Here is a 23,957-nt window from a genome sequence, read left to right on the forward strand (position 1 = left end):
TGAATCTCACATTTTCTGCACCATTAACGCTTAAGTTACCTGAAGCTTGTCAAAACAAAACTATTTACTGTGGATGAGTTCTATAATTGTTCTGGCTCTCTCTCTGGCTCAGGGATTCTGTAAGGCAAAAAAGGGTTAATTGGGAGTCAATGGAGGTGCTGGGATAACAGCAGGTAAAATTGGATGAAGTTCTAGAACGTGAGTACAAGATCCTGGTACTCTGCTTCATTTCTGAATATAATTTGGAAGAATTCACTTCCAGGTGAGGTTCTGCTATGCCTGCCATAAAAACACAAAACATTCCTTTCCCTGAAGGGCAGCATCAAGTGAAGAGTGGAAAAGTAGAAATTGGCTCAGTCTTACTGGTGGACACCTGAGAAATTGTGCAGAAGATGAAATTGCATTACATGACAAATTAAAAATGAAGAATCATGAACAGTGGGTATGTTAGCACAACTGATTTTGTTTATTTTTAAACCACCCCAAAATCCAATCATGCTCTATGTACATAGGCAATACATGGGATAGCACACCAAATGTAGGCAAGAAAGATAAAATATATCCTGGTTTATTTTGCTGGTAATTTTTTTTTTTCTTTTTTCATTGTCCATCTGCTCATGTTGATGAAACGATCCAATCCATACAGATTCCTATGCCAATCCTACCTCACCTCCCAATCCCACACTGTCTCTCAGAGAGGAGAATCCATCCCATTACCTCTGGGGGGTTTTGCTGAATGCTGGAATGTGCTGATTTTCTGTCAGTTCCTCTGGGCCTCGTTTCTTATGGAAAACTGTTTAGTGCAGAACAAGTCTGCTTTAACTATATTCTATAGTTAGTAGGTAAGACCAGCTAATGCTTTGGGTTACTCAGGAAATCATAAGTAGCACACACACACACAAATTTAAAAAGAAAATAATCTTCCATGTCATTTAGAGTGTTAATTTTCTTTCTCGTTTCCAGTGTTGTTTATTTTGCTAAGAATTGCTGCAATTCTTTCCACTTGTATGCTCTTATTTTCTTACAAAACAGTACACTAGGCTTTCTGTATAAAACATATATATAAACATTTATATATATATATATATATATAAAAAAACAAAGCAACCACCCCCAAAATGGAATTACAGGTATGTATTTGTCCCTCATTAGAAAATATACCGTGTGCACATCTGTTTGTGGTCCCTGAATGTCACAGCGCTGGCTATTGGAATGGGGTCAGAGAGAAAGGAAACTTTCTTCTCTCCTTATTTTGCTTTAAATCACAAGATAAATTACCCAGAGTAGTCACAGGAACCATCAGATCCTTTTTACACGTTGGCACCACGTCGCTCTTGCTGCTGTTGTTGTTTGTACTCTCCAATTTGACTTCTAGTTATTACTTCCCAGGAGTTAATATATCTATGTTTTGTGGTTTTTTGTCACATATATTCTCCCCTCACAAGCAACTGGGTGCAGGTTCAGGGAGAATGAAACACTCAAAAATCTGAAAGGTCCTGTGACTCTGGAAATTGTTACCCTGCCTAACTTTTCTGTCCCTCTTTCTCAAAGATGATCAGTCATTTAGGAAATTATGGGTAATTTCACATAACAACTAATCTTTAGTAACCTTTCCTTCCACTAGATGCTTTTGGACACTGATTTGAGACTGGTTTTTTTCCCATTCATTGCTGGCACTAGATGCCAGCCTTGCATTTTTGTATAAATACTGTTTTTTCAGGTGTAAGGCCTCTGTATTGGTACAGATGGTTCTCTGTCCTCAATTCCTCAGTATTCTTTCAGGAAAACAACTGGTCATTGGAACTACTTATCATTACTGAGTGATGTGGCAGGAGAATCCCCCACACTAATACACCTCAAAATTGGGTGGTACCAAGGGATGGGTTAAACAATTTATTTAGGTCATGACTTCTCAACATAAAGACTCTGTAATTAAAAAACCCCAGATATAAAAAAACGCTATTAGGACTTGGGGCGAAAAAAAAAAAAGGAAAACTATTGAATTAAAAAACCAAAGTACTGCTTGCTGGTTTACAAAGAGTCTATAACACTGATAAAATCTTCGGAAACCAATGTGCTGCTTTTTTTTTTTTTGCCTTCTTTTTTTTTTTTCCTCCCCCCTCTCTCCATGCCCTTCTTTATTTTGGCTTCATTTCAACCCGGGAGTTCATATCATCCCCTTCCAGGTCATACTCTTCTACTTGGCCACTGGTCCACACCTTCATGCGGTCGGTGAGGTCGCTGGTTCTGGGCGCCAGGATGAAGTCGTAAATCAGGGCAGCACTTGCTCCTCCAATGATTGGGCCAACCCAGAAAATCTGGAATACAAAACCAAGTCATTGCATCAGGTTTTTCTGCATTTGAAGCTCCTCTGAGGATTCTCACCATGAAATTTGCAGCCTATCCACCTGAATGTTTACTTAACCCCATGGCATGAAAGCATGAATTGGTGATAGACCCAGAGGAGAATAACTGTGACTATGTTGTCAAATTGTGATATTTAAAATCAGTTACCTGCTGCTAAAACATCTCTGCTACACCAGACAGAGTTGACAGGGGAGAATAATTTCTAAAACAACAGGGCATTAGTTTCCATTCTCCTGTTAAATTCCAGTGATAGGTGAATTTGAAAGTCATACTTAACAAGGACCTAATTAGGGGTTTAATTTGTCTCTGGATGCTGCTTAGCTGGTGATATTGCTGTGATTGAACTGGTCTAACCACTTAAGAAAATTAAAATTTAGAAGGAGAGGTAATAAAAGGATTTTAGTAGACAAGCTGATTTTGTTAGAAATAACAGAAGATATTGAAGATTTTGCAGGGCTAAAGCACTACTGAGTCTGAAAACTCTTTTATTCAGCAATATCAGTATTTTAACACAAATTATTACCTCTATCTTCTTCTGTCTCTACTAGGGATAATAAATTTCCTATTACATTCTGAAAATATCAGCTCCTCACTTAGTTACTTCCCTTTAGTGTCCCAATAAAATGTTCAAGTGGTAGACACTTCCAAAATTTCCCCAGTGTCCTCTTTTTATGATTTACTCTTCACATTAAAATGGAATCCATATCCGGAATTTTCACAACCCCATTATATTACAACTAAATTTCCACCAGTACCTATGCAACTGGCTGCCAAAATCGTCAGCAGGAGAGTTGGAACAAGCCCTATTTTATATATTCAAGAACACATGTTCATCTACAACTTTATATCAGGCTTCTTTATTGAGCTTTGGTGAAATAAGTAAATTTTTGCAAAGAACCTAATTTTAACCACATTTAAACATGTGGAATAATCTAAAATGCATAGTGTTTCCAGAGCACTTCTACTTGAAAACACATAAACTGACATTCAGCTAAGATGCTGAACATTTATTAGCTCTTAAATATTGGATGATCTATTTCAAAAAAATTGGTTTTTATCAGATTAAGCAGTGGCACTTTACAAACTTAGCTTAAATAATAAATACACAATACAGGATTCTGTGTAATGAGGCTTATATTATTAAAATGTTTGAAATAAATAAATATTAAGGGGGATAACCAAAGAAAATCTACTGTATTACTTTGAGCACAGAGACTGAATGAGCCTGAGGAATTTTTGTTTGCCTGAGGCTGGTCAGGATTGAAAGGAGAATATTCTTTGTTACGTGAAAAGGAAATGCCAACTCTCTGACTTGGTCCTGATGATACGTGTTGAAATGTTACTGATCTGTGTGTTTTTAGAGCCTCTTGTGAGTTAAACAAATTTACTCAACTTACCCAGTGATTCTCAAAGTTGTTGGCGATGAGCGCTGAGCCGAAGGATCTGGCTGGGTTAATCCCACAGCCGGTGTAATCAATCTGGAGGTGGAAAGAGAACCAGAGGTGAGGCTTCCCCATCATCTCCCTGCCTTCACTGGCCCACCCAGTGGTGGGACAGGGCAGATAAAACTGAGGGCTAAAACTTACAGCCAGAAGATGTCCCAAGGCAACGGAGAGACCAATGGCCAAAGGCGCCGACCCCGAGACGTCGTTCCTTCTCCGGTCTGTGGTGGCCAGGACACACAGCACCAGCTGGAAGGTGGCAATGATCTCAATTCCCAGCCCTTGGCCTGCATTGATTCCCTCTGAAAGCTGCATGGAGGCAAGAAGGAAAATGTCATTTCATATTCCTGCATGACTTCAACCACTGTGACAAAGTTCTGCAGTATCTGATTCCTCAGTATGAAAATGTAGACTTGCACATCCATTTCCTTCCTGGGGTTCCTTTTGCTTAACAAGGGGAAAAATAGGAAGAAGAAGAAAAAATTGAAGAATAGTTTGTTTTGAAACACTCCCTGCCTAGGCATACGAAGCTTTTTTTGACCCATCATGGTTGAATGTTTGCTGTTTCCAGCCAAAGTGAACACTCAGCCACTGGACACAGTGAGTGTAACTGATCCACATGTGACAATCAAATCAGCCAGAGTCACCTTCAGCAGAGTTTACTCTTTCAGAAGTGGACTGTGATACCTTAGGACAGTCACTCATTGCTTCAGGGATTTCCATATTAATATTAAGATATTAATATTCCACCTATGCTGTGAATTAATTGCCTGAAAATATGCCTCTAATGCCATGGGAAATACCCTGGGATTTCCATGGAGTTCGTGTGGGACTGGTGGATGTGACAGAAGACCAAAAGTACATAAAACTTCTCTAGATATTAACATTTAATCAATGTGTCTCTAATTTGTACAGGTTGTGTGGTCAATGGAAATGAGATCCATTCACCTGATGAAATGAAGGTGATCCTTTGAAAGCTCTGTCTTTATTTATTTATTTTTTAGATCTCATTTGATTACAAAGAGCTTAGACACCTAACTCAGAGGTGAACTACTTTTTGGTGTCTTTGGACTCAAACTGAATCTCATTTAATTTCTTTGGGATACATAAAAAAAATCCCCAGTTTAGGAATCCAAAGGGGCTGACGGGAGTGCTTCAATTTCCTACTGAAGTAGGTTATCTAGAAAAACTCAGACTGTCAGAGATAAATATTGCAATGGTATTATTAGTCATGAAATCATCAGAGCTTCTTGCAAATGCTGCAGAACATATTGAAACCATGGTGATTCACATCAATGGACATTTCAGAGCTGAAATGCTGTCATTTTTCAGGAGTACTGCTAAAAACTTGCACCTAACAAGAAGCCATGGAGGGAAACCATTTGATGTTATAACAAGTTTTGAGTTTTGCTTTTAATTGCTGCATTCAGTGGTGTCTTCATTAAGTCAAGGCAAGTCTGTTACTGAGCTGAATAACTTGATGTTAAGCAGAAATAACTCTTGCATGGATGGGATGAAACAGGAGCTTGGCCACAGGCCAGAGAACTGAGAATGTAACTCAGAGTAGGAAGCAAACTCTGCAAAACTTATATTAATTTGTGCTATCGGTAGGTTATCACATCTGTCAGAGCCCCTGCATTAAACACTGCTGGGTCATACATGGCAGAAAACATATTTACATGTTATTGTGACCTATCCAGAACAATGAAATCACAGGAAGTCCTGCTATTAATCTGATTTTTGTGGTTTTTGCCCTAATTTCCCCAAAACAAATACTTGAAAAACCTTGAAGATGGTTAACTGAACTATTTCACTTTCCACAGATGTTGCTCACATTTGTTTCTTCTCTGTAACAAAGCTTAATATCAAATTCCTAAGCAATGAAAAAATTCATTCCTCAGTATAAATCTGATTTTTAAATCCTGCTAATCTGAAACACTAATAATGTATTTTTATAGCTTGCTCTTTAACATGTAGGAGTGATATCATCCGAGTTGGAAGTAGTTTATCCACAAACAGAAGGGAATTCTGGTTGAAAGGATGAGTGTTTTGGTTCCTTCAGCATCCACAGAGTAGAAACTGAAATCCATTAATGAAACCTTCATCATTATTTGGACTTACATGTGAGAAGTGTGAGTCTGACATGAATGCATCCATATGAGATGCACTGAAAACTGCAGGATCCAGAAATTCATGCTTGATATCTCTGAATTAATATTTTAGTGCTTTTGTAAGTTTTAAAAATAAACACTTTTTTCATGTAGAGACAGTGGGATTTTTGACTCTCAACAAATTAGACTTCCAGTGCTTCTCCTTGTATCAAAACCAATTTCAAAATCTGGATTATATACCCTCTGGAAAATCTTATCTCACATTTGGAAGGCCAAATGGCCAAACTTAAAAGCCAGCTGTCTTAGCAAATAATGACTGATGTGCACGTGCCCAAGAGAAGATAAGAAACCAAATTCTTTGCTATCAGGATGCAACCCCAGAACCCAGAGCTGAGGTCTGTTAGCATTTGACAAAGCCTTGACATTTTAAAAGATTAAACACTGGGCTTTCCCTTTACTTGAAGGGCTTCTATAAAAGACAACAGGAGCAAAATTATTCTTTAAAAACCTGTGATAATCCTTATCTTCGAGAGGCGGAAATCAATTCTTCCTTTCCCTCCAGGAAAAACACATCCTACAGCTGACGTGACTTGAGGTCATTCTCCTTGCTAATCAACACTTATTGATGGGCTGTGTGGAATCAAAGAAAACCTGGAAATATCATAGGAAACCTTTTGCTTTCCTCCAGCCTGGTAATTTTACGCAGCCTGCCAGGAACGTTAAGATTCCAGTGTGAGAGCAAGGACGCTGGGCCATGTTCCAAAATGGGACAAACCCAGGCAAACCCTGGATGTTCTGCTCTGCTGGAGCCTGTGGATCTGCAGGGTGTAAGTGTAGGATAACAGAGTATTTGTTTGCCTCCTTATCTGAGCTAAATTATCATTATAGCAGCAGCCTGGGCCATCCTTGGTACACATGGAGCAGCACCAGTGTTCACCATCCCAGACACACCCCAGAAAATCTTTAGGGACAGAATAGGAATGTACATTCCCCTGTGTCAAGTTAAAATGTATGTGTGCATATTTATATTTGTATTTAATTTCTATTTCTATTTCTATTTCTATTTCTATTTCTATTTCTATTTCTATTTCTATTTCTATTTCTATTTCTATTTCTATTTCTATTTCTATCTATCTATATCTATATCTATATCTGTATCTATATCTATATCTATATCTATCTATATCTATATCTATATCTATATCTATATCTATATCTATATCTATATCTATATCATCCTTATCCACACAGGATTTGCAAGTATCATCCAGATAACGTTTTGCACCTTTTGAATCTGCTGGTTTAAGGTCTTGACAGAACCAAGGAGACAGAACCAAAATGAGTTTGCCATCCTGCGCTTGTATTTTCTGTATGCTATTCAGGTTTTTAAGGAAAGCTTGAACTTGTGTAGAATATTTTATAGAATATCAGACTCCAGAAGCTTCAGGTTGTCTAAAGCTTAATCTGAATTCAGCAGGAAACAGTCCCACATATTAGAGACCTGATTAAAAAATAGCAGCTGTTCTAAACAGCTGCCATTCTGCTACTGAGAATATCCAGAATACAAGGTGACCAATATCTCTGGTTCCTAAATGGACAAAATAATACTTTGAAACAAGACACAGCCACTTGTAGTGCAGTGTTGGGGTGAAGAGGATCCTTTCCAGTGACCTGTGCCCACACTGCAATTCCTTTTTCCCTGCACTGGGACCTCTCACCAGTGGTCACAGGGTATGTGGGCTGACACTGCATCTGTCCTTGATGTATCTGCTGGGAAATCTTTGACATCTCCTCTTTGCAGTCCAGTAATCCTCATTAAGGGAACAGAAAAAGTCAGAGGGCAGGGAAAGCCCAGCAACTCCCTGAGCTATTCAGGCTTCAGACCTGGGAGACTTGAGGAGTGGATTCAGTGCTTTAAGGAACCAAACATGTTCTGAGGGGTTAAATGAAACACACAAACCCATATTCATCTCCAAGACAGTCTACACAGGCTTCTTTCCCTTTTTTGTTCACATGAATAATTCCACTAAACTTCATTTCTCAGTCAGTGTTTCGGCAGAAGCAGCACCAGAAGCACACATCAGAAATGGGCTGAATCATTGGGCTGAAGATGTGAGAGTTATCTGTGGACACATTTATTTATCTGATCAGCTGAACCAATCCTGGCTGCTTTAGCTTGCACTGAGTAATTCCCCTCGACTGTCACAGCTCCCAGACAAGAAGCAGGACATGCAGACACCCCAAGGGAGTTGCATCCTCCTCTCAGCTGAATTCCACCTCTTCCAGCCTTAGCAATCCCTTGATTAATATTTTTTTTTCCCCCCAGTTCACTGTGAATCTGAACAAGGTCCTGGAATAAAAAATCTACCAGAATTCAGTAAATATACAGAAATCAAATCTTATCCAGAAAACTCCTGAGATGCAACTGATTGGAAACTAAGGAAGCCCTGAAGTCACAGTGACTCAGGAGACATTCAGATGAGGAGTGTTAAACCCCAAAAAGCATTATCTGGACATGAGCATGAGAGCAATTAGTTGAGAGGAACACCTGCTTCACATCTTAGGAAATGGGCAGTGGCCACTTCCAGCTCTCCATATCAGACAGGAGATGGGAACTACAGAATTCATTTCCCACAAGCGCCCTTAACTGCCATGTTTAGCTGACTGACTCCCACAGCAATAATTTGGGCAAATTAATGGTATGTTTTCTTTCCTTTGGATTTTTTTTTTAATTTTTTTTTTGTTTTTTTCAGGACAGGATATTTATGAGTTGTCCGCCTTCGGAAGAGAAACGGGGACAGGAAATTAAACTGGCCCAAGGTAAACCCCACTGTGTACTTCTCCAGTGGCTTCATATTTTTCTCATGACGAGGGAAAGTGTACCAAGCTCAAACCTGTTTCCCATTCTATGGATAAGACACTTTGTTATGCAAGGTGGTTCCATCACGTGCTGCTCAGCTCCATCTCATCCAGCAAACCCTGCACTGGAGCTTCCAGGGCCCTTCCTTTCATATAACAGGGATTAGTTTCTCATTGTTCCAGAAAAAAACCCCAAAAAACCAAAAAAACAACAACAACGAAAAAAAAGAGGCCTCTGGAATTGCAGAAGTCTATTTTTCAGCAGCTTTCCCCATTCTTATGAAACACCAGAGCAAGCCCTGCCTGCTGGTGTGGTTTTGAGGAAGAAAATTTAAGCCACAGCATTTTTAATGGTTGGAATTTCTCTTCCTTGCATATCTTAACCATCCTACCTAAATTATTACCTTTTCTCTACCATGGCAGATAGTTTTCTTAAAATTAGCATTTTGTTTAAGTAAATTCTTGCTGTCTTACAGCATTTTCTTCTTATAACTTAGAATTTCCCTTCTTTGACTTTCCTTTTTTACTGAATAAGGAAAACTCTTCACAATAGTTTAGATGGTTCATTTTCTCTTTGTCATCCCCTCTTTTGAAATATTAATCATCCTTTTTTATGCCAACTACCTGCCATTTAAGTGTTTGTCTGGCAAAATTCTTTAATGGGATGTTCTACAAATGAAATTTCAGAAATTTGTATCCCTACTTCCCTCCAAACCACATCCCACTGTCTTGCCTGTCATTTTGTTTGACTCTTCTCACTCTTTCATGAAAAGAACTTGATGATTTCCATATTGATAACATACCTTTATTCTCCTGGAAGTCCATCCCACATCTCCACAGCTGTAAACCTTCCCTTGATGAGTGATAGCCAAAATTGATCCAAAGACTTCATCCCTGGCTGTTTAGCTGCAGTTATTCACTTCTAGCCTTGCTATTTAACAATATCACTCTGAAATGGATGTTTCTATACCCATTAATTGAGCATTAGGGATTCAGGGAGTACAAAAGTCTCATTTCTTTAGTAAGGAGAGACAGGCAAAGATTTAAAGATTTCACTAAAATGATACGACAGGAGCACTCAGAAGCTGCTTATGAATTAGCTTTGGATCGTGTCCTACATCAACAATGGAAGCATTCAGCAGAACCTGGGGACAAAACACATTGTCCTCTGCTAGATTATCTTTCCTATAAATACAGCCTTAAGAGCTCTAAAGGGGACTCATTCAATTCCCAGAGCAGAAATCATATTTTCCCTTCTTTAGGCAGCAGACACCCTCCAGGAACGAGGCTGAGCTCCCTCCTCCCACCCTCTCTGCAGGCTGAGAGAAATTATCCAGGGCTTTGTGTCCTAGTGCCTTGGACAGAAAGAGGCGAGAATGATTATTCTATTAAACCAGAGCACTAAAATTTGTATGCCAGACCAAGACAGGCAGTAAAACTCAGTTCTTCTACAGGACATGCATTTAGCACAGCTGCTCAGAGACAGACAATTTTTTTTATTTCCACTTTTATTTTTTTGATGTGCCTCTGGGAAAGTTGCTTTTTTTTAATTTTGGTTAAATGTTGCTGCTGAGAAATAAACAACTTCTATTCAGAGGATGAGGAATTCTGAGGTCTTGTATTTTTTTTCCTTTACCCAGTCAAACTCAAGAAATAGTTAATTTTCTGTAATAGTTGAAGCACTCGTTTATACCACAAAGCTGTTTATTACCTCCTCTATTACCAGCCCAGAAGGAGATAGTATTTCAGTGGGGAATTTTGGGCATATCTGAATTTTGAGCCAAATAGGATCATCCTTTCTATGTTGTTACTGGAATAACACCTGGATTTGCACAAACCTCACAGTATGGTCGTTGGTAATTTCACCAAAGCAGAATTAATTTTATATTTCTAAACAAACTCCAGCAAATCTGTGAAGTTCTCAAAATTTACGAGACAATCTTGTGCACAGCACTGAAAATTGGCATTTCCATGGGGTAAAAAACCAGCTGTGAGCCTGTGCAAGGCATTTCAGGAACTGGGGGAACAATTCCGGCTCCTCCTTCATTTCTCCATGTTCACCAAGCAAGAAATCCTAACAAAGGACGGAGAAGGGGCCAAACCTGACCTTACCCATTCCAAACAGCCATCAGTGCCCTCAGGAGGAGTGGGCTGTGTGTGTGTGTGTAAGGAAACGTGCCACATTCCTGCTCTGAAAGCATTCATTGACTCCACCTGGCACAGAATTAGCGTTGAGAGCCTGGAAAAGTTCAGGTTTTGTGACACCTCCCAGTGGTTCCTAGAGAGGGGATGCACAGGACTGCTCCAGGGAAGCACACAGAGGATTTCTTTACTCCTTTCTAGTCTATGAGTTGTGCTTGCAGAGCTCTCAGGCCACATTTTTGCCCTCCTGCTGTTTATAGTTTCCTCCAGGATGCCTGTCAGGCTCTGTATATTTGATTTAACAGGTTGCTGTTGTGCCTCAGCCTCAGATCTCCTTGGTTCTAATGAAGCTGCAGCAAACACCAGCGTTGGCTCTGCATGCCAGGAACATCTGCACTTCCCCATCAATCACACATTAATAAATACTCAGGGCTCAAAATGTTCCCAGCCAGGCCAGAAAAACCTCCAGGAGACAACTGTGGTACCCCTCTGTTATTGAATTCTCTCGATTCAGCTGGAGAATGGACAAATAAGCAAAAATGTACTACTGCCCTAAAAAACCAGGCAATTTCCTCTGGAGACAAACAGGAAATTTTCCAAGGGCTATCTTTTCTTCCTTTACTACTTGTGATGTGGTTTGGTATCCTTGCTTTAAAAATGATTCATTTAAAAATATCTATATAGCTCAGATAATGATATCTTTTAGGATTCTCTGATTAAAGAAATGTTATTCTCAGCTCCCTGAATGTTTACATATCTGCTAAAACACAAGCCCTGCTGCAAAAACTTAGATTTTTTTTCTTATCATTGCACCAATTTAACCAGATTAACCCATAATATTCATTCTCTTGCTGTGGACATTTCCATTTGTTCTCAGGCTGTGGTCCTTGCCATGTCAGATCTTGGTTCAGAACCCACACCTACTAATAGATATTTTTTTAAACTTTCCAAGTAATTTAAATTTGGGTTTATCTCATCTGAAAATCTTTCTGTCCATCTCTCTCTGGTGTGTGAGTGTGTTTGGGGGTGTGAAAACACATAACTCACAGAGCACCCAAATATATTTGGTATAATCAGAGAACTCTATGGAAAGGAAACCAATTTAACTGTTTATTGATCACCCAGGAAGGGTGGTGGCAAAAATAATTTTACTTAAATCCTACTTATTTTGACAGTTGATCTAAGATAGAAAAAAAAAATCATTCTCTGAAATGAAATCATTCCCACCATGACTCCACTTTTATTATAATATTAACTAATCTACCAAATTAATAATGTGTTTAGATCTATGGTAGCTCATTGTTTTAAACATCCCTATGCACTCCTTTCAGGAATTTCTACCATTTCTAAGTAGGAATAAATGAAGAGGCCTGCAGAACATTTTCCAAATGGTCATCCTTGGATCCACTGGCACAAAACCCACTTTGATCTGCTCTGTTCTAGCACAAAATGACAGGATGAGCACCAAGGGCCTCTCCTTGTCCCAGAAATGACTGTGCTGCTGCTTCCCTCCCTGCTCCCTGCCAAAATCCTGGGACAGGGCTCTGTTATTAGAGAGGCACTAAGCAAATCTTCACAGAAATGGAAATCAGATAATGAGCTCTGAGATCTGAGATAAGGATTAGAGCCATAACCCCAAATTCTCTGGGGGACGGATGATAACCATCAGGTTTGTGTCTCAGCCCAGATATTTCTGCTGTCACTGTGTGAGCTCATTAAAAAGAGGCCAAGACTGATGCCAGTTTTGAGCAGGTGCCTTTCCTGTGTCCCACCTGCCCTGCCTGGGGCCTCTCAGTACAATGCTGGCAAGCCTTAAAAGCCCTGTGCTGCAAAAACTGACCGTGAACAATGAGCTATTGTTGTGACAGTCTTTGTTAAGAAATAAAAATCCCAGATCAATGTCATGTACCGGAACCATTCTGCTCATTTAAAAAATGCAGCAGCTTCTGGTCCCTTGTGGATGTTGGAGTCCTCAGGCATGCAGATGTCAAGGTTGGCAGGAGAAGCCTAAACTCAATGAAAAACAGGCAGAGCTGAGGGCAGAGAAAGGGAGAATGAAGCTCCTCACTGTCCTAGACTTGAGAAAGGCAGAATATATAATGTGCATTGAAAGAAAAAAAGGCATCCAAGGATTTTTCAATAAGCACTAAAGGTCAGGAACTCAGCTGCGTGTCTCCTCCATCCAGCAGCACCTCTGGAGCTGCAATTTTCCACAGTGACTCAGAGGAAAAGCAGCATCACTTACTCAATTGTCCCCTCACACTGTCAAGCTCTCAGTTTATTTTGGATGTTCTTCCAACTGGAGCCGGCTTTGTTTAATTGGAGGTTGGAGAACGGGCTCGGAGGGCGCGGGCACGAGGAGACAGGGAAAGCACAAGGCAAACACTGAGTCATCCAGGGCAACCAGGCAAGTCCTGCTCCCCATGCTGAGAAGGCCACTGGTGCACACCAAATGTGGGGAGTGTGGTGATTCCCATGGGAATCCCCTCTGAGACGAGTTTCTAAAAGATGGGAAACATCCAGTGGGGAATATCAGCATGAAAACTTCAGTGCTGACCCACAAACACCATTAAAAGGTGTGGCAGGTCTCAGCTACACAAAAGGGAATTCCCAGTGCTGGTGCAACATTATGTTTGCACAGGAAATGCAAATTGGGAATTTGTTGGGAGAAAATTCACCAGCATTGATGCCCTAGAGCTAAGATCATCTGCAGATGATAAGGACCCACAGATCCCATCCTGTGCTCCACTCTCCTGGACACGACAGATTGTTCATCCTCCCCAAGCAGCAGAATAAGGCTGGAGCTGGGGATATGTAGACAGTAAAGGAAAAAAACCTAAAGATCTCCAACACTGAGGTTCCAAGTTGCTCTGTTGCTGCTGGATCACAATCCAGGACTCATTCCCATCACTGGAAGTGTCCAAGGCCAGGCTGGACAAGGCTTGGAGCAGCCTGGGGTAGTGGAAGGTGTCCCTGCCATGGCAGAGGATTGGATCTCTAAGGTCTCTTCCAGCCCAAACTATTCCATGGTTCTGTGGTGCTGTGGTGTGCCTCTGGTGAGGTTGGAAGGAGGAAAGAGCAGACACTGGTCTGGTATGAGAGTCAAAGACAGCCAAGGGCTCCTTTTTGCCTGGCCTGGAGAAACCCCTAGCTGGACACGGGGTGTTCATCCCCAAAGGACATTGCACCAGTTCTGATCCTGATTTGGGGAGCCCCACAGAGCAGCAGACACAGTCAGTCACAGCAGAAACTCAAAGCAATTCAAAGAAATTCACACAAAAATTCAAACAAGCAACTCCATACTCCAGGAACAGTATCCACGTGAATATTCACCTGTCTTAAAATGACCTCTGAATCCACTGACCACAGATCTCCTCTGGCCTTTCCAGAGAGCTCCTTAGTTACACAAACAACATTTATCAATCCACTGGGTGTTTTCTAAACCCAAGCCCTCTTATTTGTTATTCTTGGTTGTTTTTCTTTTCCCTTTATCAACCCAAGCAATGTTACCTTCAGGTTTGTTTTTCTTGCCTACAATTTTTGATCCACTTATAACTTTTAAAATAATATCTTTCATCATAAACTCAAAGGCAGAGTTTTCAAATTACAGCCCCCCAGAGTTAGGGGACACATTTCCTAATACTCTCATCACTATGCCAAAATACAGAAAACTATGAAATTGTGAAATTTGTGAAGCACTGTCTGCATTTGTCACAAAATTCAAATTATTTATATACACCTATATATTTAGCTTAGATTATTATATATCTATTTATAGATACATAGATTGACAGGTAGATATAAAAATATAAAATAATCTAAGCTAAAGAAATTTTCTGAGCATGTGTATAAGAATTTGATAAAAGTTCTTTAGATAAACATTGTTTAACAGCAATGTTGAGTTACTTTACAGCACAGAAGTCTCCTCTCACCCCTCTTTCCTGCCTGCGCTCTTTGCTGGTCATTAAATGCCTGTGCTGAGTATTTTGTTCCATTATCCAAACTCCAGATCTGTCCTCACCAGACAATAGCCAGCTCTGCTGGCAGATGAGTGCATTTTGGAGTTGGTATTCTCTATTCTTACAGCTTTGCCTAATGGAAATTTGTAATGTGCAGTAATCCAACTTCCAAAAAAAGATACAAGATGATGTAAGGAAAAATATTTAATTTTTTAGAAGAGCAAACACACTGCATACTCCTCTTCCAGCTTCTCCAATTCCCAAAGTTTTTACTTTGGAACCTGCGGCACTACTAAAACATATTGGAAGTTAAGTGTCTTAAAAGGATTCAGTAATCTAAATACATCTCTGAGTGTTATCCAAAGTGTCTTACTCAGGACCAGCCAAAGTAACTAAAAATATATCTGTTGTCTTAAGCAAAGTTTGGATCAAAATCCCAACGTGTGTGTGGTTTGCTTGTCTTGGTGTAAACCAGACCTTGATGCTGAACATGTTAAAGGAACATCCTGCATTTTCATCCTCCCTTCTCCCTCCTCAGCCTTGTCCTGTCCATGGCTGGGTTTTGTGCTTCATTTCATTGTGTTTCCTTCTTTCCCTCTGTGCAATGAGAAACACATGGATTTATCCCACTTAATTTTGGATACCTTGCAGAAGCTTCCACGCCTGGAGCCTCAGCATGGCAAAGAGGAGCTGGGTGTCTCTGGAAGCAACTCAACACACCTAGGGGTTGGAGTGCCTCTCCTTGTCTCTCATTCTCTGTGGGTTAGAGAGGAGCCACTGGAAATGGGTTCTCAGTTTGCTCCCCCAGTGCAGGACCTGCAGCCAGGCAGGAGAAATCTGAGTTCAGGCATGCAACCCCACCCAGTATCCACTGGGAGCTCTGGATGGCCACTCGCTCCATTACACTGCCCCCAGCACATTTTTCCTGTAAAAAACACCTCTCCAAAGCACAGCAGGGTCAGAGCACAAAGCCACACACATCCAGACCCCATTCCCAACCTTGTCAAACAAGCAGCACTCTCTTTCTATTCCTTATCTGAGCAGGGAATCCACACCTTGCTATCCCCAAGAGGGGCCAGCAGACAGAGCAGCTGGCAGGGATGCCAGCTCTGAGCCTCCCCTCCTTGTCCTCAGGTTAAAAACCATAACAATAAAAGCAGTTCTGTGGTTTCTCCTTGTCAGCTCTTTGCTGAAGGAGCACCTCAGTGCTGTGGTTTCAGGATGTGTCCCACTGAGATGATCACAGCCCCTCTGCTGCTGCTCCCCCATGCCTTGGGCTCAGACCCAGCTCCCCCTCATCCCTCCCCTCCCCAGGCACTCCAGGCTTGTCACTGGGAAATGAATGGATTTGCTTTCCTTTCCTTTCCTCTCTAGCTCTTTCTCTCAAGGGAGAAGAACAGCTGCTGCCCTCACTATCCCCAGGGGGGTCTCCCCACTGCTCCACCAGCCAGAATATTTACAACTGGATGTGAAAGACAAAATTCTGAATATTTTCCAATGACAAACAGTGAGACCAGAGCTTTTAGAAACCATATTCTCTGTTATTCCATTGCACAGAAATTGCTGATCGATTTGTAACATTTATATGATGGAGACTTAACCCTGCCTGGTTTTGCCTTTGTAGCTTGAGGAGTTACTGAGGGGCAAGAAGAGCTTCACCCCCCTTCACAAATGGCCAGGTTTAGAGCTTTGGTTAGAGGAAGGAACCAGTCATCAGGGGTTTATGGGAGCAAAAGGGAAAAACCAAGCTTAAGTGCTACCAAAACCAGACCTCCCGTGCTTAATGGCAGTTGGACCTCTCGAGGAAACCACTTGGGCGGACACCCTGTCCCGTGTGGTTGAGCTGCTCCCTCTGTCAGTGGTTTCAGAGGAAAGGATCACATATCCCACTGGCAGCCAGAGCCTTCTGGAGTCAATAAAATTATTTGCTCTTCTTCCCCAAAATGTTTTGAGTTAAGCCATCAGAATTTCCAAAGGGCTGGCAGGATGGAATAGCTGCAGGCACCAGGAGAGGGAGGTGAGCTAACTCAGAGTAACATAAGTGTGGATGATACTGAGCTGCCCAGGAATCACCTTAATATCAGATTTTATTCTGTTTTGAAAACTCATCTCATGTTCTGAATTAGCTGTAATGTCAAATTACAGTATGCAAAACCATATTGCTATTTTTCCTGTTATTTCAGAAGAGATGTTGCATTTTCAGCTTTATGTCCCAAACACCCTTGTGACTTCGAATGGGCAGAAGATTTCAAATTAGCTCAATTTACAAACTGCAGTTAGGGATATTCTGCAAGAAAGGGGACAAGGAAAATATGCGAAATACTTGTTCTTAAGAGATCAGGTCAAATAAGTGACCAGAAGGAATTTCCATTTATAGCACTGTGTGTCCTGCAGTGGCTGTAGCACTGCCTCTGACAGTGGGAGGATTTCAAGTTTAAAAGTGTATTTATCCTTTTTTTCCTCCTGTTATGCTGCAACAACAACAGCAAAATGACATTTTGAGGAGGAGGAGTTGTGGCCAGGCAGTTTTTAGGCAGCATGATGTGAGCATCTGGCTGGGAGAGAGCTGGAACCTGCACCCCAGTTACCTGCAGCTGCCTCACATTCTCCTCCAGTTTACCCGTGAGAATCCAGGATTTGTCCAATTTTTGCCCAGAAATGCACAGAAAGGGCAGCTGGGATTCTGTCAGGCAGGATCTGAGCACTCTGCCTAATGCAACAGGTTCTGCTCCCACCTTGGGGATGGGATTTCTCTTGCTGCACACCTCTCTGCTCCCATGGGTTTTCATTGCAGCCATCACCAGGATACACAAACCATTAATTAAACACTGAAAATGAGCCACACTCACAGAAGCCAAAACAACACAGGCATATGCACATTAATCAGCATGTCACCTTAGAGACCCTCAGAACCATGAAAGATCATAGAACTGCCAGTGAGTTCAGTGTTAAATTGGCATCAAAATCCACTTTTCAGCAACTTGCATGTACACAACTGATAACAACCAGAATGTCCTAAAGCTCCAAAATGAGGATGGGGTAGAAGAACCATCCCTGTGACATCCTGGTTATCAGTCAGGACTCGACTCTCTGCTACAATAAACTGCACCAACAGAACCCCCACATCTTTAGTAGATTACAGGTGCTATATTTCTACTGAATTTTAAAAAATAATTTTTAAAATTTTAAAAAAGGAGGAATTAAAAGTTTGTACTTACAGCATTAAGCCCCAGGGAGTTTCCTGGGAGAGAGGAGGTGATTCCTGAGAGGATGGCTGTGGCCACCACTGCCCCCAGGCACTGGGCAAGGATGTACATGAGCGCCTTGAAGATGCTGATCTGGCAGCTGAGCAGCAGCCCCAGGGTGACAGCAGGGTTCAGGTGAGCCCCACTGATGTGGCCCACGCTCTGTGCCATGGTAGCAATGGATAACCCAAAAGCCAGAGACACCTTCACGTTGTCCTGAGACCTCGTCGATGTTTTGTTGGCCACCACGGGGAAGTTGAAGCCCAGAGCCGAGCCAATGCTGATAAAAATAAAAAGGCTCATGGCCAGGAACTCGGCCACCACTGCCCTCCAGAAGATTTTCTTTCTGAATTCACTAGCCATCTTTCCTCTTGCTCTCTCTCTCCCCTCCTCACTTTCCCTTCTCCCTCTCTCCCTTCCTTTGCCTGATAATTTTCCTTTGAGGTCTGAAGAGAAATCTGGAGGAAAAATACAGTCCTTGGATTATTTATAGGGCTTTGGGTGGTCTGTAGGAGGGAAGGGGTGTTGCACAAAAGGAGGAAAGAACATCTACATAGATGCTGACTGCTAGATTGATGTAAGACACTGTTTGCCTGCCAAAGTTTTTTCTTCCTTTCTTTTTTTTTTTTTTTTTTTCCTTTTCCCCTCCCTTAACAGCGTTCGATCTCCGCCGCCGTTTTTAAGAGGCTTTTTTAAATTCTTGGAAAAACCTTTAGGAGAGCCTCAGGAATTTCAGCCTCACTTCTTTAACTCCTGTGCCATCTTTCAGCTTGTGGATTGGAATGAAAGCTTTGCTGGGATTTCTGTCTGGAGCTGAAACAGAAAGCAAAGTTATCAGCGCAGGCTGGTAAGTTATTCACACTCAGCTTCAGAAGCAGCAGATAACAGCTGAAAGTAGTAAATAAGACTGACAGCTAAATCCACACTCCAGAGGCTTCAGTAGCTCTGTTTTGTTGGGAAAAAAAGCAGAAATGTCCCTTGTGCTGGCTCTGTGGACTCGGAACTGTTTTGGATGCCAAGTCTGGCGGCTGTACGGACACACTTGGATTTACACAGCTCGCACGAGCTGGTGATCACTGGGGAGGGATCACTTCTAATCTCTGTGTAAATCTGCCACAACACTGTGGTAAGCTGGAAGATTTAAATGCATGTCATTTGGATGCTGAGGATGATTTTCTTTTTAATTTCTTTTTAAAATTTATGTCATTTCTTCACTTTTCGTCTTCCAAGCACGGAGGCACCTCGGGGTTTCCCCAGCCTTCCCCTTCTGCCTGGCAGGAAAAAAAGCCAATTTGGGGGTTCCTAGCCCATGTGCTGCAGTGAGAGCCCATCTCTCACCACCTGCTGAAGGTCAGCTCAGCTGTCCTGGCTGTCACCAGGGAGACTCTGGGCTACAGGACCGGCCAGACAGAGGGAGAGCAACGGAGAAGGGAAATTACATGCTTGGTTTTGCAGACAAAATGAACCTCCTGGCAGTGCCAGAGCCTCTCAAAAGGTCTCAGTGCCTGGTTTTACCTCGGCAGGGCTCGGACACACAGCTCAGATTAACCCCTGAGCTCTCAGATCCCTCCCTGCCTGCTCCAGCAGCTGTGGGAGTCTCCAGCTGTGAATCCCAGGGTTTGCTCTGACTTCAAACCAAGGAAAATCTGTTCCAGAGGCAGGGGATAATTCCCCAGGCACAACTCTTGAAGGATGGATGTTTAAAAGCTGCCGACTTCTCTGCCTACTCTTTTTTCTCTTCTTTCTTTAAGCACTGGTAACATCTTCTGAATTGTACTTAAATTAATTCAAGGCTTTTTTGTTTGGACAATATGCCAGTTAGAAGGAAAAAAAATCGAATACGCACCTGGATAGTATTAGACAGCCAATAAGGGGTTTTTTTAATAGATTTGGTTTTTAAAAGATGATTCAGTGACAAAGCTGAAAACAGTTTAAATAAAAACCCAGATGTCTGAAGCTTGACATACCCAAGTTCTTATTCTTTCTAAGCATCAGATGTTCTTGATTTTTCACATAGCCAATTTTATTTCCTTTTTGCTTTATGATACACTTACACAACAGGACTGTAACAGTGAAAAAGGAAAAAAAGTAAAGAAATAGGGACAAATTAATTACTGGGTTTACCCTCCTAATTACAGTGGGATTTCAATGAGGAACCATGTGACAAACAAATCAAAAATCTAATTCTGCCAAATAGTGGAAGATAGTGGAATTTTAATACAAGATAGAGTTGATTCTAGTTGTATCCTGTCCAGGGGAACTTTTTATTTTATTCAAACACTGACACAAAGCTCTTCAGTGGTCAGTTCCCTTAGTCCTTCCGAGAGGATGCCCAAGACAGGGCATGGATCACACACTCAGGGAACTGAGGCAGCAGAGCTCTGTCAAAGTTTCCAAGAGTTTCCATGTGTCCCAAATTGGCCTGTGTGGGATGGAGCTGCCCAGAGAATCACCCATGTCCTCAGGAAACTCCCTCTTTACTCACCTCTTCCTACAATTAGGAACTGGATGACCAAACCACCTCTGTATCAGTGCTGATAAGGTGAGGAAGAACTCCTCCAAGGAAAACTTCCAGAAGGTGGGAAAATAGACTGGGGAAGAATTGCAAAATGCTCCTCTGATTTCTGCAGTCTCCTCTCATGTCCCTGACTGGACACCAGGAAAGCCAGACCTTTATGTGAGCAATACAAATATTAAATGTACCTCAAGAGTAGCAGGCTGAGCCACCTTGGTGTTGAACCCATTGGTCACCTCATTCTTGCATTTTCATCCTGGACTCTCCATTTGTCCTTTCATAAATGTTACCAACCTCTCTTTTAATATTTTGGAACTTGGTGCCACAGTAACTCAACAAAATGGTCATTTGGACAGAAAAGAAAAAAAAAATCTGAATTAAATTAAACAGGGAATACACACAAATAAAAGAGACAGACTTTTCCTGTGCATAGAAAATCTGCCAAATGAGGAAACAGAAGGGGATGGCAACAAAAGAATAAAAATAGAGGAAATTGTGGACAAGTTAAATTGTACAATGGCGTGAGTGTAATAAGGAAAAAGGGAAGAGAAGATGTGAATAGAGAAATCACACATCAGTTGGACTTCTTCAGAAATGTCCACCACAACACAAACCTAAGTGGTGCCCAACCCACTATGTCACTTCTCTAAAAACCAAGCTGCATCCCATGTTACTCAGACTGATGGCAAAGACCCCAGTGCTTGGTAAAGCAAACAAAGTACACTCAGATCCCAAAACGACCAGAAGCCCCAAAATCCAATTTCCTGTGTATCAGATAAGCTGGGGTTTGTGCAGACAGCTTTTCTGGGCATGGTTGTAGCTTATGCACCACACTTGAAGGTAGGGTTTGGATTTTTCCAGAAATAGAGATGATTGCCAAATTTCTGTCAGTGTTTAGAACAGGCAATTAAGAAGAGATCTGTTGGGAACAAGAAGGAAAAAGGAGCTTTTTAGGTGAGGAGTGTTTCTTCACAGATGATTTAGATCAGAGTATTCCCAACCTCTCTGATTTAGTTACACTAGAGACAGCTCAGTGAAAAATCAAACTCACAGGGATGGGTTTTTCATTGCCAAGATCTCAGGACTATATGAAACAAATCAGATTTTGGAGGGCTGTAGCACAAATGTCCCTTCATATTTCATTCAGAAAACAAATGTACTTGCTGAAGTGGCAGGCTTTGTTCTGTGATCCCACACGTCAGATTGCTCAGGATCTCTGCTCTTTGAACAAGAAACAAATGTCAATGACTGCAAATTTGGTCTTGGCTAACACAAAATCTTTGGGAAATTCCCTCTTAGGTGAAGGAACAGTCAAAGTCTGAGGGCAGAAGGGATGAACATAAGCCCAGCCACCAAATGACTGAAAGAACTAAGGGAAGTTCAGCAAAATACAATTACTCCTCTCTTGAGAACAATTAGTTATGCTGTGACCCTGCCAGTCTTTTAGCAGGCAAGCAGTAGCTCTAGGAAAACTTTTACCTCCATTTTCAGAGACAACAGAAATTCAAAAATTCAGAAATTCCCACTTCTGCCCACTTCTCTCACCCCTCTGAGCCATCACCACCATGGAGAACAGCAAAGCCATGGAGCAGGGAAGAGCCAGGGGATCCATGTATGCTGTCTAAAACATCCCAGAAATGGGAAGGAGTAAAGCCATGGAGCAGGGAAGGGCCAGGGGATCCATGTATCCTGCCTAAAACATCCCAGAAATGGGAAGGAGTAAAGCCATGGAGCAGGGAAGAGCCAGGGGATCCATGTATCCTGCCTAAAACATCCCAGAAATGGGAAGGAGTAAAGCCATGGAGCAGGGAAGAGCCAGGGGATCCATGTATGCTGTCTAAAACATCCCAGAAATGGGAAGGAGTTGAGCACTGGTGGGTGGAATGAAAACACACAGAAAGTTTTAGTTCACAGGTGGAGTCTCCTGTAAGAATAACACAAACTTAACAGATCTGCACCAACACTCAGGAGCTGCTTCCTGGGCTCAAATCACTTTCTGGATAGAAGCAGAGTCCCTCCATGCTGCTGATGTAAAAAATACAGGGTGGAATTGAGCCAAGGTAAAGATGCTTGGAAATTTCTCTGCAGGAGCTGCCTGATCACAACCAACACCTGTCAGTGTGAGCAAACCAGGAGGGGCTTTATACTGAATCCCTGATTTAAACACTTCTAAATCCAGGGAAGATGGAATATTTCACACACTTCCCCCTCTCCAGGGGATTCAGCCAGTCTCAGCACCCACACATGCTCCATGTGCCAGCTGATGAGAACTCCCCCTTGAGCTGCTCAGCTGGATTTGTTCCCTGTGTGAGGAGCCAATTTGGATTTGATTTGGTCTCAGCCCTGGCTGCCAGGGCTGTCAGAGACCTGAGAAGGGATGGAGGAAGGGAGGGAGTGCCCAGGTGCCACTTGCAGGGACAGCCAGGAGTGGGGGAAGCCTCATCTCTGGGAGATTTGGCTGGCAGCACCTCACAGGGATGAGGAGACACTGGGGAGGGGCTTCTCCCACCAGGTTTTGGAAAGGTGAAAAGGCTGCCTGGACACTGGCAGCTCTTCCTGATCAGCTGGTGGCAATGCCCTCTTTCCCTCTCTGTCCTCTCTCTCCTCTCCCTATTCCTTTCCCATTCCCCTTCTTCTTTTCTGTCTCTTCAACCCCTCTTTTCTTTGGGTGACTCCTTTTCCTTCTCATTCCCATTACCAATACACAATTCTCAGACACAGCATTGGCTTCATTTCATTCCTCATTTGACATCATTTCATTCCTCATTTGACATCACTTCATTCCTCATTTGGTTTAATTTCATTCCCAAGCACACATTTTTAAGAGAATTCTCTCTGCAGCTCCCCACAGAGGAACACAATGCCCCTTATGGCAAACTCAGACCTGCAACCCCGCCTTGGAGCTGGACACTGAAATCCCTTGGTGAAGCTGGACCTGGATCCTCACAAACTCCTCCAGGGGGGATCAGGAGTTATTTATCAAATGAGTCACCTGCTCTTTTGGGAGGCAAGATGAGATGTCACCCTCTAACAAGCAAAATTCAAAGGCATAAAGTCCTCAGGATGAATTTTCATTTAGGTGCTTCATGACTGAGTGAAATCAAAGCAGGTTCTGAAGACTGATCAAGTTTTTCCATTACTTGTACACAAAAAGTGTCTGTACAATTCTCCATGTTCACCTAAATAACATAATCCTCTCTTGATGGATTTATTTTTAATTTTTTCAATACATATGGGCATATTGAGCCTCCTTGCTATAGCATTTCCCTGTTTCTGGTCCTCATTTTCCTCTTTTTTTTTTTTTTCCTCCAGACCAT

General features: G+C 41.9%; 1 protein-coding gene across 2 annotated transcripts; it reads right to left on the reverse strand.

The window, feature by feature from the left end:
- Positions 1-443: 443 nt before the first annotated feature.
- On the reverse strand, positions 444-19,509 carry AQP1 (aquaporin 1 (Colton blood group)). Of its 2 annotated transcripts, XM_033077730.1 has the most exons (5): positions 18,099-19,509; positions 3,954-4,118; positions 3,765-3,845; positions 2,220-2,318; positions 444-793 (listed from the first exon to the last, which is right to left on the reverse strand). In XM_033077730.1, exons 1-5 carry the CDS (start codon positions 18,486-18,488, stop codon positions 761-763), a joined length of 768 nt encoding a protein of 255 aa, XP_032933621.1. In that variant the 5' UTR covers positions 18,489-19,509; the 3' UTR covers positions 444-760. The 2 variants fall into 2 exon arrangements, with proteins under 2 accessions (XP_032933621.1, XP_032933613.1); XM_033077722.2 differs by lacking the exon at positions 444-793 and having other exon boundaries at positions 1,143-2,318.
- Between the last annotated feature and the right edge of the window lie 4,448 nt (positions 19,510-23,957).

This window comes from Catharus ustulatus, chromosome 1 (genome assembly GCF_009819885.2).
Source record: "Catharus ustulatus isolate bCatUst1 chromosome 1, bCatUst1.pri.v2, whole genome shotgun sequence".
In the NCBI taxonomy this organism is placed as follows: Eukaryota; Metazoa; Chordata; class Aves; order Passeriformes; family Turdidae; genus Catharus; species Catharus ustulatus.